The sequence below is a fragment of the Ranitomeya variabilis genome, chromosome 4, assembly GCF_051348905.1.
Source record: "Ranitomeya variabilis isolate aRanVar5 chromosome 4, aRanVar5.hap1, whole genome shotgun sequence".
NCBI lineage: Eukaryota > Metazoa > Chordata > Amphibia > Anura > Dendrobatidae > Ranitomeya > Ranitomeya variabilis.
In genome coordinates, this window is record NC_135235.1 from 470,974,242 (window position 1) to 470,987,050 (window position 12,809).

The following is a 12,809-nucleotide window of genomic DNA, read 5'->3' on the forward strand; positions in this document are numbered from 1 at the left end:
CGTCGTACGACGCACGACAAATTGCGTCGTTGCGACGTACCAACGCTAGCAGTGAATACTCACCAGATACTGAACGTGTGCACGTGGCCTTAATTTTTTTGTCATTTTAAAACTCTATTCACTTCTATAGTGCAGGCATGTACAGCTGCAAGGAGCGAACTTTGGTCATGCACCATTTGCCTCTGCCTGAATCACAGTGTAGCCATAAGGCTACTTTCACACTAGCGTCGTACGACGCACGATGAATTGCGTCGTTGCGACGTACCGACGCAAGCAGTGAAAGCTACGCACAATGGGGGCAGCGGATGCTGTTTTTCAACGCATCCGCTGCCCCATTGTAAGGTGCAGGGAGGAGGAGGCGGAGTTCCGGCCGCGCATGCGTGGTCGGAAATGGCGGACACAACGCACAAAAAAAGTTACATGCAATGTTTTTTGATGCCGACGGTCCGACGCAACACGACGCAACTGTTGCACGACGGTTGTGACTTGTCGCAATGCGTCGCTAATGTTAGTCTATGGACAAAAAACGCATCCTGCAAGCAATTTTGCAGGAGGCATTTTTTAGCCACAACGACGCATAGCGACGTGCAGTGCACGACGCTAGTGTGTGAAAGTAGCCTAATATTACTAATTTCCTATCAAGAGACTTTCCATTCAGTGATAAAACACAGCTGCAGATCTTGAAGAGGTTTGTTAAGCAATCAGCTTCACTCTTTATAAGGCATCACCGTGACTCTAGTACAGGCTGTGTGCTAAACTGAAAAGTATAATGATGGGTGTGGGTGTGCAGGGATTAGTGTTGGCTATATTTTTGGTCACTGGTTACAACAATGACGTGGTAAGTTTCTAATGCCTTATAATTGAAAGTTGTATTTGCTGAAGTGAAGGAATTGCTGACTTGCATACCTCTTCACACAGCACTACCTTGGGGCCGAAATACATGTCATACTACAGGGCTGTTGTTTTTTTGTATCTTATTAACTTAATTTATCTTCTCTCCTACATGTCAATCACCGCTTATTATGATAGCTTCTGTGACTATTGTACAATGGGGGTAAAACCAATGTGTTAATTCTGCTGAAAAACTTTACTCCAATAGTAACAATTTTATTTATTTATTTTTTTTTCTCTAGCAGGGCAATGGTGGTTGCTAACTCTTTGCAACTGCATAATAGTAATGTACAATAGCCATATTTCCTTGTGCGTAAGACCAGGCTCTCTACTGTTTTGTAGTAGGGCACCCATAGACTAGGCCCCAATGTATATCCGTATACAGAATATCTAACTTCATATGGAGACCAGCTGAGGTTTATCTGTAATGCCCCAAAGTTATAGTGCATGTGCCTTTCAGATGTAGCAGAGCTGGTAGCTACCTTAAGTGGTTCCTACATGCAGAGTGATGTATTTATAATCTGCCAATGGATGGTTAAAGAATCTGTCATCACAATTTAAAGGGGTTGTTTACTCCAAATTGATAAGTCTGTGTGACTGCAAACTTATGAAATGTGCTGTTTGACTTGGTACCGGTGGGTATGTATGTGCAGCGCCCCAGGGTCCTGGTTGTTGCAGTGATGTCGCTCTGCCACTAAGGGGAGTGATGTTACGTCTGATTGCACTAAGAGTTCACCTGACCAGGTAACACACACACTACACCCTACACTCTGGCCACCAGGGGGGGTGGTTCTATCTATTAGGCCGCTCCTCACACTTTGGTAAAACTGGGGGGGTTGGACAGTAAGTTAGGCAGAGAGGAGCTGGGAAGAACTTGAGAGAGGATCTGTCAGGGTTGGGATCCTGGCAGAGCCCTAGAAAAAGGGACAGATCGTTACGGAACCGTGACTGTGCTTTACAGCAGCAGACTCCAAAGAAAGGACAAGAAGCGAGGGGTATTGTGGAGGCGTGAGAAACGGGAATACAGCAAAGAGGCGATAGAACCAGAAGGAGTCGTGCCCCAGACCAGCAACATCCTTCTGAGGCGCAAAGCCGGTGGCCGGAATGCCGAGAAAGTAAGACTTTAAGCATTACTTCAAACCACGGCAGGACAGTCAATTATAGGTTGGCTCTCGCCTAAATCACCTAAGCAGATAACGGAGGCAATCGTGGGAGAGGGGCGACTCTAGGGTCCCGGAAGAACTCCAGGCCTACCCGTCATACGGGTGCGTCCTAGCCATATCATCTGGGGGACAGAGAAAGAACATCAGGAACAGACAAAATAGTTGTGAGGACTATCCTGTGGTGCTCAGCAGGGAAGTACTACAACACACAGGCGTTAGAAGGTAGGCACTGATTTCCACCTGCAAAGGGAACTCTGGATGTGCCTTCGGACCGGCCGGTCTCAGCCAGCCCTGTTAGCAGTGCTCTGGATTGCGGGTCCTGAAGCCTACAGTAAAGAGACTGCAACCCTGTGTCCTCGTTATTTCACCGCACCATCACATCTTTCATTGGACGCCCCTCAGCAGGGTCACGGACCAGGTCTAGCCACCATGACAACCCCAGAACTGAGACAGAGGCCCGGTACCGATTACCCTGCGTCTGGGGGCGCTCCATATGCATTATGTGCCTTAATCGCTTCCATACAGAGGGAAACTGCGTGAGGGAAATGTAATGCATCATAGGAGTGCTGTGGTGACGGATAGGAAATCCTTGAGGCTGAATGTGAGCAGGAGCTTGAAATGTACTATGTTGATATAACTGTAAGCAGACCCGTCTTCTACCCTCTTTAAGGGTTATTGAAGCAGTTCTGTTTTCCATATTTGGACACAAGGGGACATGGTTAACCCCTTCACCCCCAGTGCTGTTTTCGTTTTTCGCTCCCCTCCTTCCCAGAGCCATAACTTTTATTTTTCTGTCAATATGGCCATGTGAAGGCTTATTTTTTTGCGGGACGAGATGTACTTTTGAACGATACCATTGGTTTACCATGCCGTGTAACAGAAAACAGGAAGAAAATTCCAAGTGCGATGAAATTGCAAAAAAAGTGCAATCTCCCTCTTTTTTTTTTTTTTGGCTTCTTTGCTAGGTTCACTAAATGCTGAAACTGACCTGCCATTATGATTCTCCAGGTCATTACGAGTTCATAGACACCAAACATGTCTAGCTTCTCTTTTATCTAAGTGGTAAAAAAAAAAAAAAAAATTGCACCATTTTCCGATACCCGTAGTATCTCCAATTTTCGGGGTCGAGTGAGGGCTTATATTTTTTGCATGCCGAGCTGACTTTTTAATACCATTTTGGTGCAGATACGTTCTTTTGATCGCCCGTTATTGCATTAAACAGTTTTTCCGACCTTCCTATAAATGCAGGCTTTACCATGTTGTTAGCCAGAGGTAAGTGTTCACACTAGGCAGTCAGGTCAGGGACCCATCTGATCTGAGATTACCTTGATATTTGGTGGATGGGCTCACATTTTTTGGCCTAATCTTGTGCTAAGCATCTCATGTGTTTTTTCATAGATTTCACAAGCCATTAAGCTATTCACATTTCATGTATCTCACATTTCCTTGCTTTAGTACAGTTGAGTGCAGCCATTCATCTATTTGCTATGTAAGACTTTTTTTTTGGTTATGCACCAGTTCAGACTAGATTGCTGTTCAGTCAGTTTTCCTATATTGACCCCCGATCATGTGACGGGGGTCAGCGGTGGGAGTGCTAGTTAAATGCCGGTGTTTGACGGCGGCATTCAACTAGTTAATGGGCGCGGGCGGATCGCCATTCCACTCGCTCTCATTGTGCGCACATGTCAGCTGTACAAAACAGCTGACATGTCGCGGCTTTGAGGTGGGCTCACCGCCGGAGCCCACCTCAAAGCAGGGGATCTGCCAGCTGACGTACTATTCCATCAGCTGGCAGAAAGGGGTTAAACCACATGATCTGGTTCTGGGGCTTTCGGTAAAGTGAAGGAGACTTTCGGCCACTGTCACATGTTCAGTATTTGGTCAGTATTTTACCTCAGTATTTGTAAGCCAAAACCAGGAGTGGATGATAAATACAGAAGTGGTGCATATGTTTCTATTATACTTTTCCTGTTCCACTCTTGATTTTGGCTTACAAATACTGATGGGAAAAGCTAAATTTGACTGGCCTTAATGAGTCTTCCTGGAGAAGCAGAGGGAGCAGGTAGGAGAGCGCCCCCTGTGACCTCCATTTCCTGGACTACTTGGGAGTGCACCACAGAGGTTAAGTGCACCCTGGCGTCACAAACTTTATTTTGGTCATGTGCACTAAAAGGATAAATGCTCAGAATTTTAGGGGGGGGACTGTTGAATACTATGTTGCTGGGCTGTTAACTATGCTTTTTATTGTGTTGTCTCTAAATTATGACTGTAGAAGACACAATGTGACCTCCATAATCTCCTATGCCAGCAGGGAGCCCACTGTAATGTGACTGGAGTCTGGGTGAATACCTTGGGATCAGTTCTCAAACTCTCAGCAGAAGGATCCCAGCTTAAAGGCTCACTACACTCTTCAGTAGAGCTCTATCCAGGTGCAGCAGGTGATCTAATGACCGGTAAGCTGATTGGGCTCATAGGACAAGGAGATCAACCAACCTTCACAATGACCATAAAATGGAGAGAAGGTGAGATGTATGTCTAAATTGTCTGTAAATGTTTGGTTCTTCACTTACTAGAGGTTGTCTGCTGAAGGTGCTGGCTAACCTTGGAGAATGCAGACTTGTTACTTGATATTGTCTTCAATGTTACTCACCTAGTCTGTGTTGGGACTAGTCATGACCAGAAATTCATGCTTGTCAATAGTGAGGCATAACCAACAAAAAGTAGCGCTATAGCAGGCAAACATGCTATTTTAATTGCATTGCTGCACTATGAAATATGAAATTAAGAATACTTGGAGCATAAATTTGCCAACTCATGTGTACCCGGCAGCTACGATAAGGCAATTCTCGTTGCTGGGATGTATCTTGGGCTGATGACCTATATTTATATGGTAAGATATACCTGCTGTAATTAAAATTGAAACAGAGGGGTGGAGAGCTCAGTCAGCGCCTCAGAAAACAAAAGACTGACCATTACTTAAAAACATAAATCATGTGTGAATAGGTGCTTACTAAGGTAGCCATCTCCATATAGCCAACAAAATAATGTAGCATTCTAACGCTATAGCATGCAAATATTAAATTTGAATTGCGTTACTGCAGTAAGAAACATGAATTCCCACCTTCCCATATAAATCTGGGCTCCGCCCATGAGGAATAGCCACAGAATAGGTCCCAGTAGCGAGAATCTCCATATTGTAGCTGCTGAGGAGTATTCTGAACTTTTCTAGGGCCGTAACACAAATCAAACTTCATGTTTGCATGCTATAGCATTCCAAAATGCTACTTTATTTGTTGGTTATATATAGATGGCTACTCATTGTTTGGACAGAATGGCTTGGCTTTAATGCTCAACTTGAATAAAACTGCATGCTTTTATTTTTTGGAATATATGGATTTTGCTTCTATGCTGAGGGTTTTTTGTTTTTTTTTTTGTTTTTTCTGTAGGCTCAGTCACTGCTTGGGTTGGCCAGTGTTTCCAAATGTCAGACTGCCCTGTCCTGAAAACTATGTGGTTGTTGCGATCAAAGGCCACAGTAGAAGATAACTGGAAGGCAACCAGGTAAATGGCATTGTTCAATGCAGTAAATCTCAGAAAAGTCTGGGGGTTGGGGGGAATAACTTTCTCTCTTGCCTCAAACTGCACTTTTTGTCCAGTTGTGATGGGTCAAGTGAGGTGGTTAAAGGGAACCGGTCACCTGTTTTGGCCACAACAAGATGCATCCACTGCCTTTCAGGGCATTATCTACAGCATTCTATAAGGCCGGCCTCACACTAGCGAGTTTTACGGACGTAAGAGCGCAGAAATTACGTCCATAAAACTCGCAAAATAAACGGCACAATTATTCTCAATGGGGCTGCTCCTATTAGCCGTATATTACGGTTCAGTATTATACGGCTTTCTACGGCCGTACAAAATCGCAGCATGCTGCGTTTGTCAGTGTATTGCGCAAAAAAAACGCTAATGAAAGTCTATGGGGGCGAGAAAAATACGGATTCCACACGGACCTGCAGTGTGACTTGCGAGAAATACGCAGCGGTGTTAGTGAAAAGTCGGTAATTCAATTGCCGGCTTTTCATTTCTCCTGCACAAACCCGACAAGATATGAGACATGGTTTACATATAGTAAACCATCTCATATCCCCTTTTTTTTTGCATATTCCACACTACTAATGTTAGTAGTGTGTATGTGCAAAATTTCAGCGCTGTAGCTGCTGAAATAAAGGGTTAAATGGCGGAAAAAATTGGCGTGGGCTCCCGCGCAATTTTCTCCGCCAGAATGGTAAAGCCAGTGACTGAGGGCAGATATTAATAGCCAGGAGAGTCCATGGTTATTGGCCCCCCCGTGGCTAAAAACATCTGCCCCCAGCCACCCCAGAAAAGGCACATCTGGAAGATGCGCCTATTCTGGCACTTGGCCACTCCCTGTAGCGGTGGGATATGGGGTAATGAAGGGTTAATGCCACCTTGCTATTGTAAGGTGACATTAAGCCAGATTAATAATGGAGAGGCGTCAATTATGACACCTATCCATTATTAATCCAATTGTTGGAAAGGGTTAAAAAACACACACACGATTTAAAAGTGTTAATGAAATAAACACAGCGGTTGTTGTAGTAGTTTATTGTTCTCTCAATCCATCAGGAACACTCTCGCTTGGAAAAATAATAAACGCACAAGATACATACCTTCTGGTGAACCGTCTCGTCCCACGAAGTAATCAATCTGAAGGGGTTAACTAATATTACAGGCACGAGCTGCGATAAACCACTCGCTCGTACCTGTAATCCCCGGGTGCTGAAAGGAAAGCAGGATCTGTACTTACATTGAGTCACGGTGAGGCGCCCTCTGGTGGATGTTCTCATGAACTGCAGCCTGGGAACTTTTTCCCACGCTCCAGGTCATATGAGGACATCCACCAGGGGGCGCATCACCGCGACTGAAGGAAATGTAGGTCAATGACCTACATTTCATTCATTCGCCGGGGAATTACAAGCACGAACACCGCTGCATTTAGCAGGGCTCCTGCCTGTAATATTAGTTAACCCCTTCAGATGGATTACATCGTGGGACGAGACGGTTCACCAGAAGGTATGTATCTTGTGCGTTTATTATTTTGCCAAGCGAGAGTGTTCCTGATGGATTGAGAGAACAATAAATTATTACAACAACCGGTGTGTTTCTTTCATTAAACTACTTTTAAATCATGTGTGTGTTTTTTAACCCTTTCCAACAATTGGATTAATAATGGATAGGTGTCATAATTGACGCCTCTCCATTATTAATCTGGCTTAATGTCACCTTCCAATAGCAAGGTGGCATTAACCCTTCATTACCCCATATCCCACCGCTACAGGGAGTGGGAAGAGAGTGGCCAAGTGCCAGAATAGGCGCATCTTCCAGATGTGCCTTTTCTGGGGTGGCTGGGGGCAGATGTTTGTAGCCAGGGGGGGCCAATAACCATGGACCCTCTCTAGGCTATTAATATCTGCCCTCAGTCACTGGCTTTACCATTCTGGCGGAGAAAATTGTGCGGGAGCCCACGCCAATTTTTTCCGCAATTTAACCCTTTCTTTCAGCAGCTACAGTGCTGAAATTTTGCACATACACACTAACATTAGTAGTGTAGAATATGCCAAAAAAAGGGATGAGATGGTTTACTGTATGTAAACCATGTCTCATATCCTGTTGGGTTTGTGCAGGAGAAATGAAAAGCCGGCAATTGAATTACCGGCTGTTCACAGATATCGCGCTGAATGAAATCTAAATACAGAATATATATATGTGTCTCAATGACTATATATATATATATATATATATATATATATATATATATATATATATATATATACTGTGTGTGTGTTTTCCCGAACATTTGAGCACATAAATCCATTAGATGTCGGTTTTGCAAGCCTGCGCGAAAATCTCGCAGTACGGATGCCATACGGATTACATACGGAGAATGCCATGCGCAAAATACGCTGACACACCCTGACTACGGATCAATATTTTGGGAACATTTCTCCGTATTACGGCCGTAGTACGGACGTATAATACGTGGCGTATTGTCTTGCGCCAAGTGTGAGGCCGGCCTAATGCTGTAGATACACCCCCGGTCTGACCTGCAAGTGAAATAAAATTTTATTTTACTCACCTGGGGAGTGGTCCGGTCTGATGGGTGTCGCAGGTCTGGCGCCTCCCATCATCTTGTGATGCCACCTTTCTGCTTGCTTCATCACTCCTTGCCATCACGTTCCTGCATAGGTGTATTTAACTGCCCTGTTGTGGGCAGAGCCAAGTAGTGCAGCGCGCAGGCACTGGACCTTTCTGACCTTTCACAGCACCTGTGCGCTGCAGTACTTGGCTCTGCCCTTAACCTGACACTTGCTTCTCAATGTAAACAGCGCACACCATTTAGCTGAGCACCCAACACTACGTGCTCACTGACTCTCTGGGCCCCTGATGCAACTTCTGCTGGCGCTCGGCTCGTACTCTGTGCAGAGCACGGTGCACCCCTGCCTTTTCTCTTGACCGGCAGGAACCCGCTCTCCCCCAGTCTCACCACACCCCCAGTCTCACCAGGTCATGGGTTCCATCCAACTCCCCATTCTTTCCCCTAGTAACAGTGGACACAGCCTCGGCAGTTACGGACCCGACATTGTGCAGGTACACGCAGCCCAGTCTTTCTCCTTACACCTGTACCACTAGTAACTGCTGCCAGACACCTGTGAGGGTGACTTAGAGAAGGATTCATCCTCCCATAATTTTTATCCTCTTAATATATTCAGTCATATTATATAGCACTGTTGGCTTACAGTTGCTCATTTTGTCCTTCTGCCCAGTTAATTCTTCAGTTTTCAATTGGGTCTGACATCACACAATTAAGAACTGACTAGCTGAATCCTTGCAAGTTCTATGTGCAATCAGGAGGTCAATTTTCCTGTGACACTTTATGCATTTCTTGTATAGCGCATCATATTCTGCGGCACTTTAAATACGGTCATCAGTCCCCAGTGGGGCTCAGTCTAAATTCCCTATGAGCATGTGTTTGGAATAAGGGAGGAAACCAACTCAAACATGGGGAGTACATACAAACTCCTTGTAGCTGGTGGGATTTGACCCCAGTGCGGCAATGCAACAGTTTTAATGACTGTGCCGCCCAACTTGCCAGTCACTGCAAAAGTTGATGGCAGAGTGGAAGGAGCAGAGCATCTGGGTCAGGAGAGGAATGGTTTCTGCAGGGACAAGACTTCTTGTTCCTACAAAGATAAGCAAAACAGTGTCACCCTATGGTATAAGAATTCTCAGTTTCCTTAAAATTTATATAATTTCTGCACATCACGGTGTTTCTATGGTATTCAATTAAGTGGGAACCACTTGAAGGAAGAAACTAATCCATACTCCAAACATGATAAAACAAATAACCACCAAAACAGAATGTATAATAAGATATCTTTATTTAAATAGAAGTATTGAGCAGTGACAATAGAAAGGCACACAATGGATGTGCACATATCAAGATATACATAAAAAATAAATAGAGTTTTTGTATAAAGACCAATTTTGCATATGGTGGATAAGGTATAATTAAAAAGATGTGATATATATTATTGCACCAAGGAAAATGATGAGAAATAGTGAAGAAATTCAATACAAAGTTTGTGTAGAATAACTGCAATGCACAGGCAAATAAAAATATGGGTCACACTCGTGGGCTAAACCACAAAATATACAAACAAGAAAATAGAAATACATTTATATATCTCGGTGAACAAGGTATAAAAGGATAGAATAAACTGTTCAACTGTCTACACTATGGACAAAAGAGTGCATGTGTATAAGGGTCAGCAAGGCGCTATATAATGTGCATTTTAATGTGCATGGTGCTCAAAAATCACCATATAAGAGAAATGGAGTAATATACCTTTAAATGTTGCTGGGTCTTGATTAGTGATGAGCGAATATACTCGTTACTTAAGATTTCTTGAGCATGCTCGGTGGTCCTCTGAGGGTTTTTTTTTGTGCTCGGAGTCTGTTTTTTAGCGCCGCAGCTGAATGATTTACATCTGTTAGCCAGCATAAGTACATGTGGGGGTTCCTGAGTACTCGAGTATCGAGTATATTCGCTCATCACTAGTCTTGATAACATGCACCCGATGTGAGTTTCAGAACTGAATTCCTTCTTCAGGGGGTGTATCTTGGGCAAGATCGGTGAGTTTTTATACACACAATTAAAATTGGCGCCGATGCCAGTGACTCCTGATGTGAACAGCGCTTGTGCTGCCCGGAAGTCAAAGCCACCACATCACATGATCGGACACAGGATGTGTTGCCAAGGGCACGAAGATGCTGCAGCCTGGATAACAGGGCACCAACTGCACATGCGCACAATCAGGGATATGGTATGGGCAAAGTTGGTGTGTGGTTTTTTGGTTTTTTTTTTAATACAAACTTTTAATAATAATTTCTTATGTATATCTTGATACATGCATATCCATTGTGTGCCTTTTTGTCACTGCTCAGTACTTCTATTTAAATAGATATAGCTTTATTATACATAAAAAGGAAAAATGAGCAACTGGAAGTAGTGCTATATATTTCCATATATTAAAGAGAAACCCCTTAATGACCACCGATGTGCATTAAAACTGCAGCTATGGGGCCTTATTCCCTCATTACTACTTTAAAACTGCAATTGGTGGGAGAAGCTTATAGTACCCCAGCATCAGAATATCTCCAAAGCTTCAGCTGGGGAACACAGCAGACGTACACCTGCTGATATCTGCCAGGCAACAGCAGGGACTTTTCCTACTAGTTCACGTTGACCCTATCAGTGATCAAAAGCCAGTAAGGGTATATGTCCACGTTCAGGAAGCACTGCGTTTTTGACACAGCGTTGAGCCGCAGCGTCAAAAATGCAGCGTCCAGATGTTACAGCATAGTGGAGGAGATTTAATGAAATCCCGTCTCCACTGTGCATTAAACGCATGCGTTTTTCCTGCAAAAACACACGCGGTGCGTTTTTTTTCAGAACGCAGCATGTTGCTACAATGAGCAAAACACGCAGGAACACCGCAGGTGACCTGCCAGTGACCTCAGGTGCATTTTTGGTCAGGATTTTACCTGCATAAAATCCTGACCAAAGCCTGAAGCAAACCAGACCGTAGACACATACCCTTATTGTCATCTCTCCCTAGTCCGATTACTGTTTTTGTTTTTAATTCTTTGCTGTTAAGGTTTTTTGTTTTTTTTTTTCAAAAGTGGGGGTGAGGAATGATGGCAAAATGACTGGTGTTCAGTTTGCATCAGGACTCAGGAGCACCCTGCTGCAAACAGGAGTAGCGATCACTTGCACTCAACAATAATGAAAGCAATTCTGTGCAGTACCATTGGGTTACAAATCTTTACTATAGTCCTGAATAAAGTCCTTGAGGGGTGCTTCCAAACTTAAGTTACTTGTGGGAGTTGCCACTGTTTAGGCACAGGGGCTCTCCAAACACATGGCATCCACTCTCAATTCCAGCCATCTTTGCATTCAAAAAGGAAAACTTTTTTCCACATTCCATTAATTCACATGAAGCACCTGAAGGGTTAATAAACTTCTTTGAATGTGGTTTAGAGGGGTGCAGTTTTTAGAATGGTGTCACTTTTGGGTATTTTCTGTCATACAGACCCCCTCAGTCACTTCAAAGGTGATGTGGTCCCAAAAAGTTTTGTAAATTCCGTTGGAAAAATTAGATTAGATTACTGGTTAACTTTGTACCCTTCTAAATTCCTAACAATTTATGCTTAAATTCTGCTGATCTAAAGTAGCCATGTGGGAAATGTTTAGTTTTGTGATAGAACGATCTGACTTAAGGGCATAAAAAGTTAAAATTTTTGAAAATTGCAAAATGTTTAGATTGTCAAATTTTCATAAATATACACAAATTGTAGTGACCAAAGTTTACCAATAACGTACAATGTCCTGAAATTGTTCCAGAGTTATTACCACAAAGTGACACTAGTCAGATTAATATTAAAAAATAAAAAAATAAAAAATAAATAAAATTAAAATAAAATAAAAACCTTTGGCCTGTCAAAATGAGCTCAGTCACTAAGGGAGGGTTACAGCTCCTTTTGAACAAGGATCTGGTATATAAAAATTAATTGCCTTGTTATTCCTCAGCTGATGAAATCTTTGACTATCTTGATCATGGTACTTTGTCCCCTTTCCTCAAATATCTGCTTTATTTTACTATGACACCTACTATGATGGCATTGTCCTATGACACTCTTCTTCTCTCTTAATGTTGTCTGTCCATTTGAATCTAAACCATTTTGCATTAAAAGGGTTGCCCAGGTTTTCTTCCAAATCAGCCCTGCTTTGCCCCCCCACTAATGTTTAGCTTGGCCACTAATTTGAGACTCTTAAAGTAATTTCTATCTTTTCTTTCTTTTGCAGGATTGGTGAAGATGTATTTCATCCACAGAAATGTCTTTTAGTTTGAAAAAATAAACATTGCTTGGCCCATGGTTCTTGTCTATTTTTATGCTACAATGTCAACGTTTGTTAAAATGTTTTCAGTTCATAAGCTAACAATTTCATGGCAAACTTTTCTAATGCTACAAGGCCAGTAATGGGAGAACAATCATGAGTTCTGATCACAATGATCTTGAGTGACAATACTATAGCTTCCAATCTAATATGAAAAGCTACATAATTGTGCACACAAAGTTCAGGTCTATTTGTAATTTTAAAATAACGCCATACTT

At 43.0% G+C, this 12,809-nt stretch overlaps 1 protein-coding gene across 2 annotated transcripts; it reads left to right on the top strand.

Annotated features, from left to right (window-relative positions):
* Positions 1-705: 705 nt before the first annotated feature.
* Positions 706-12,569, top strand: LOC143769041 (avidin-related protein 4/5-like). Of its 2 annotated transcripts, none has more exons than XM_077257636.1 (4): positions 706-838; positions 4,363-4,576; positions 5,501-5,615; positions 12,499-12,569. In XM_077257636.1, exons 1-4 carry the CDS (start codon positions 770-772, stop codon positions 12,542-12,544), a joined length of 444 nt encoding a protein of 147 aa, XP_077113751.1. In that variant the 5' UTR covers positions 706-769; the 3' UTR covers positions 12,545-12,569. The 2 variants fall into 2 exon arrangements, with proteins under 2 accessions (XP_077113751.1, XP_077113752.1); XM_077257637.1 differs by having other exon boundaries at positions 742-838; positions 4,366-4,576.
* Positions 12,570-12,809: the final 240 nt, after the last annotated feature.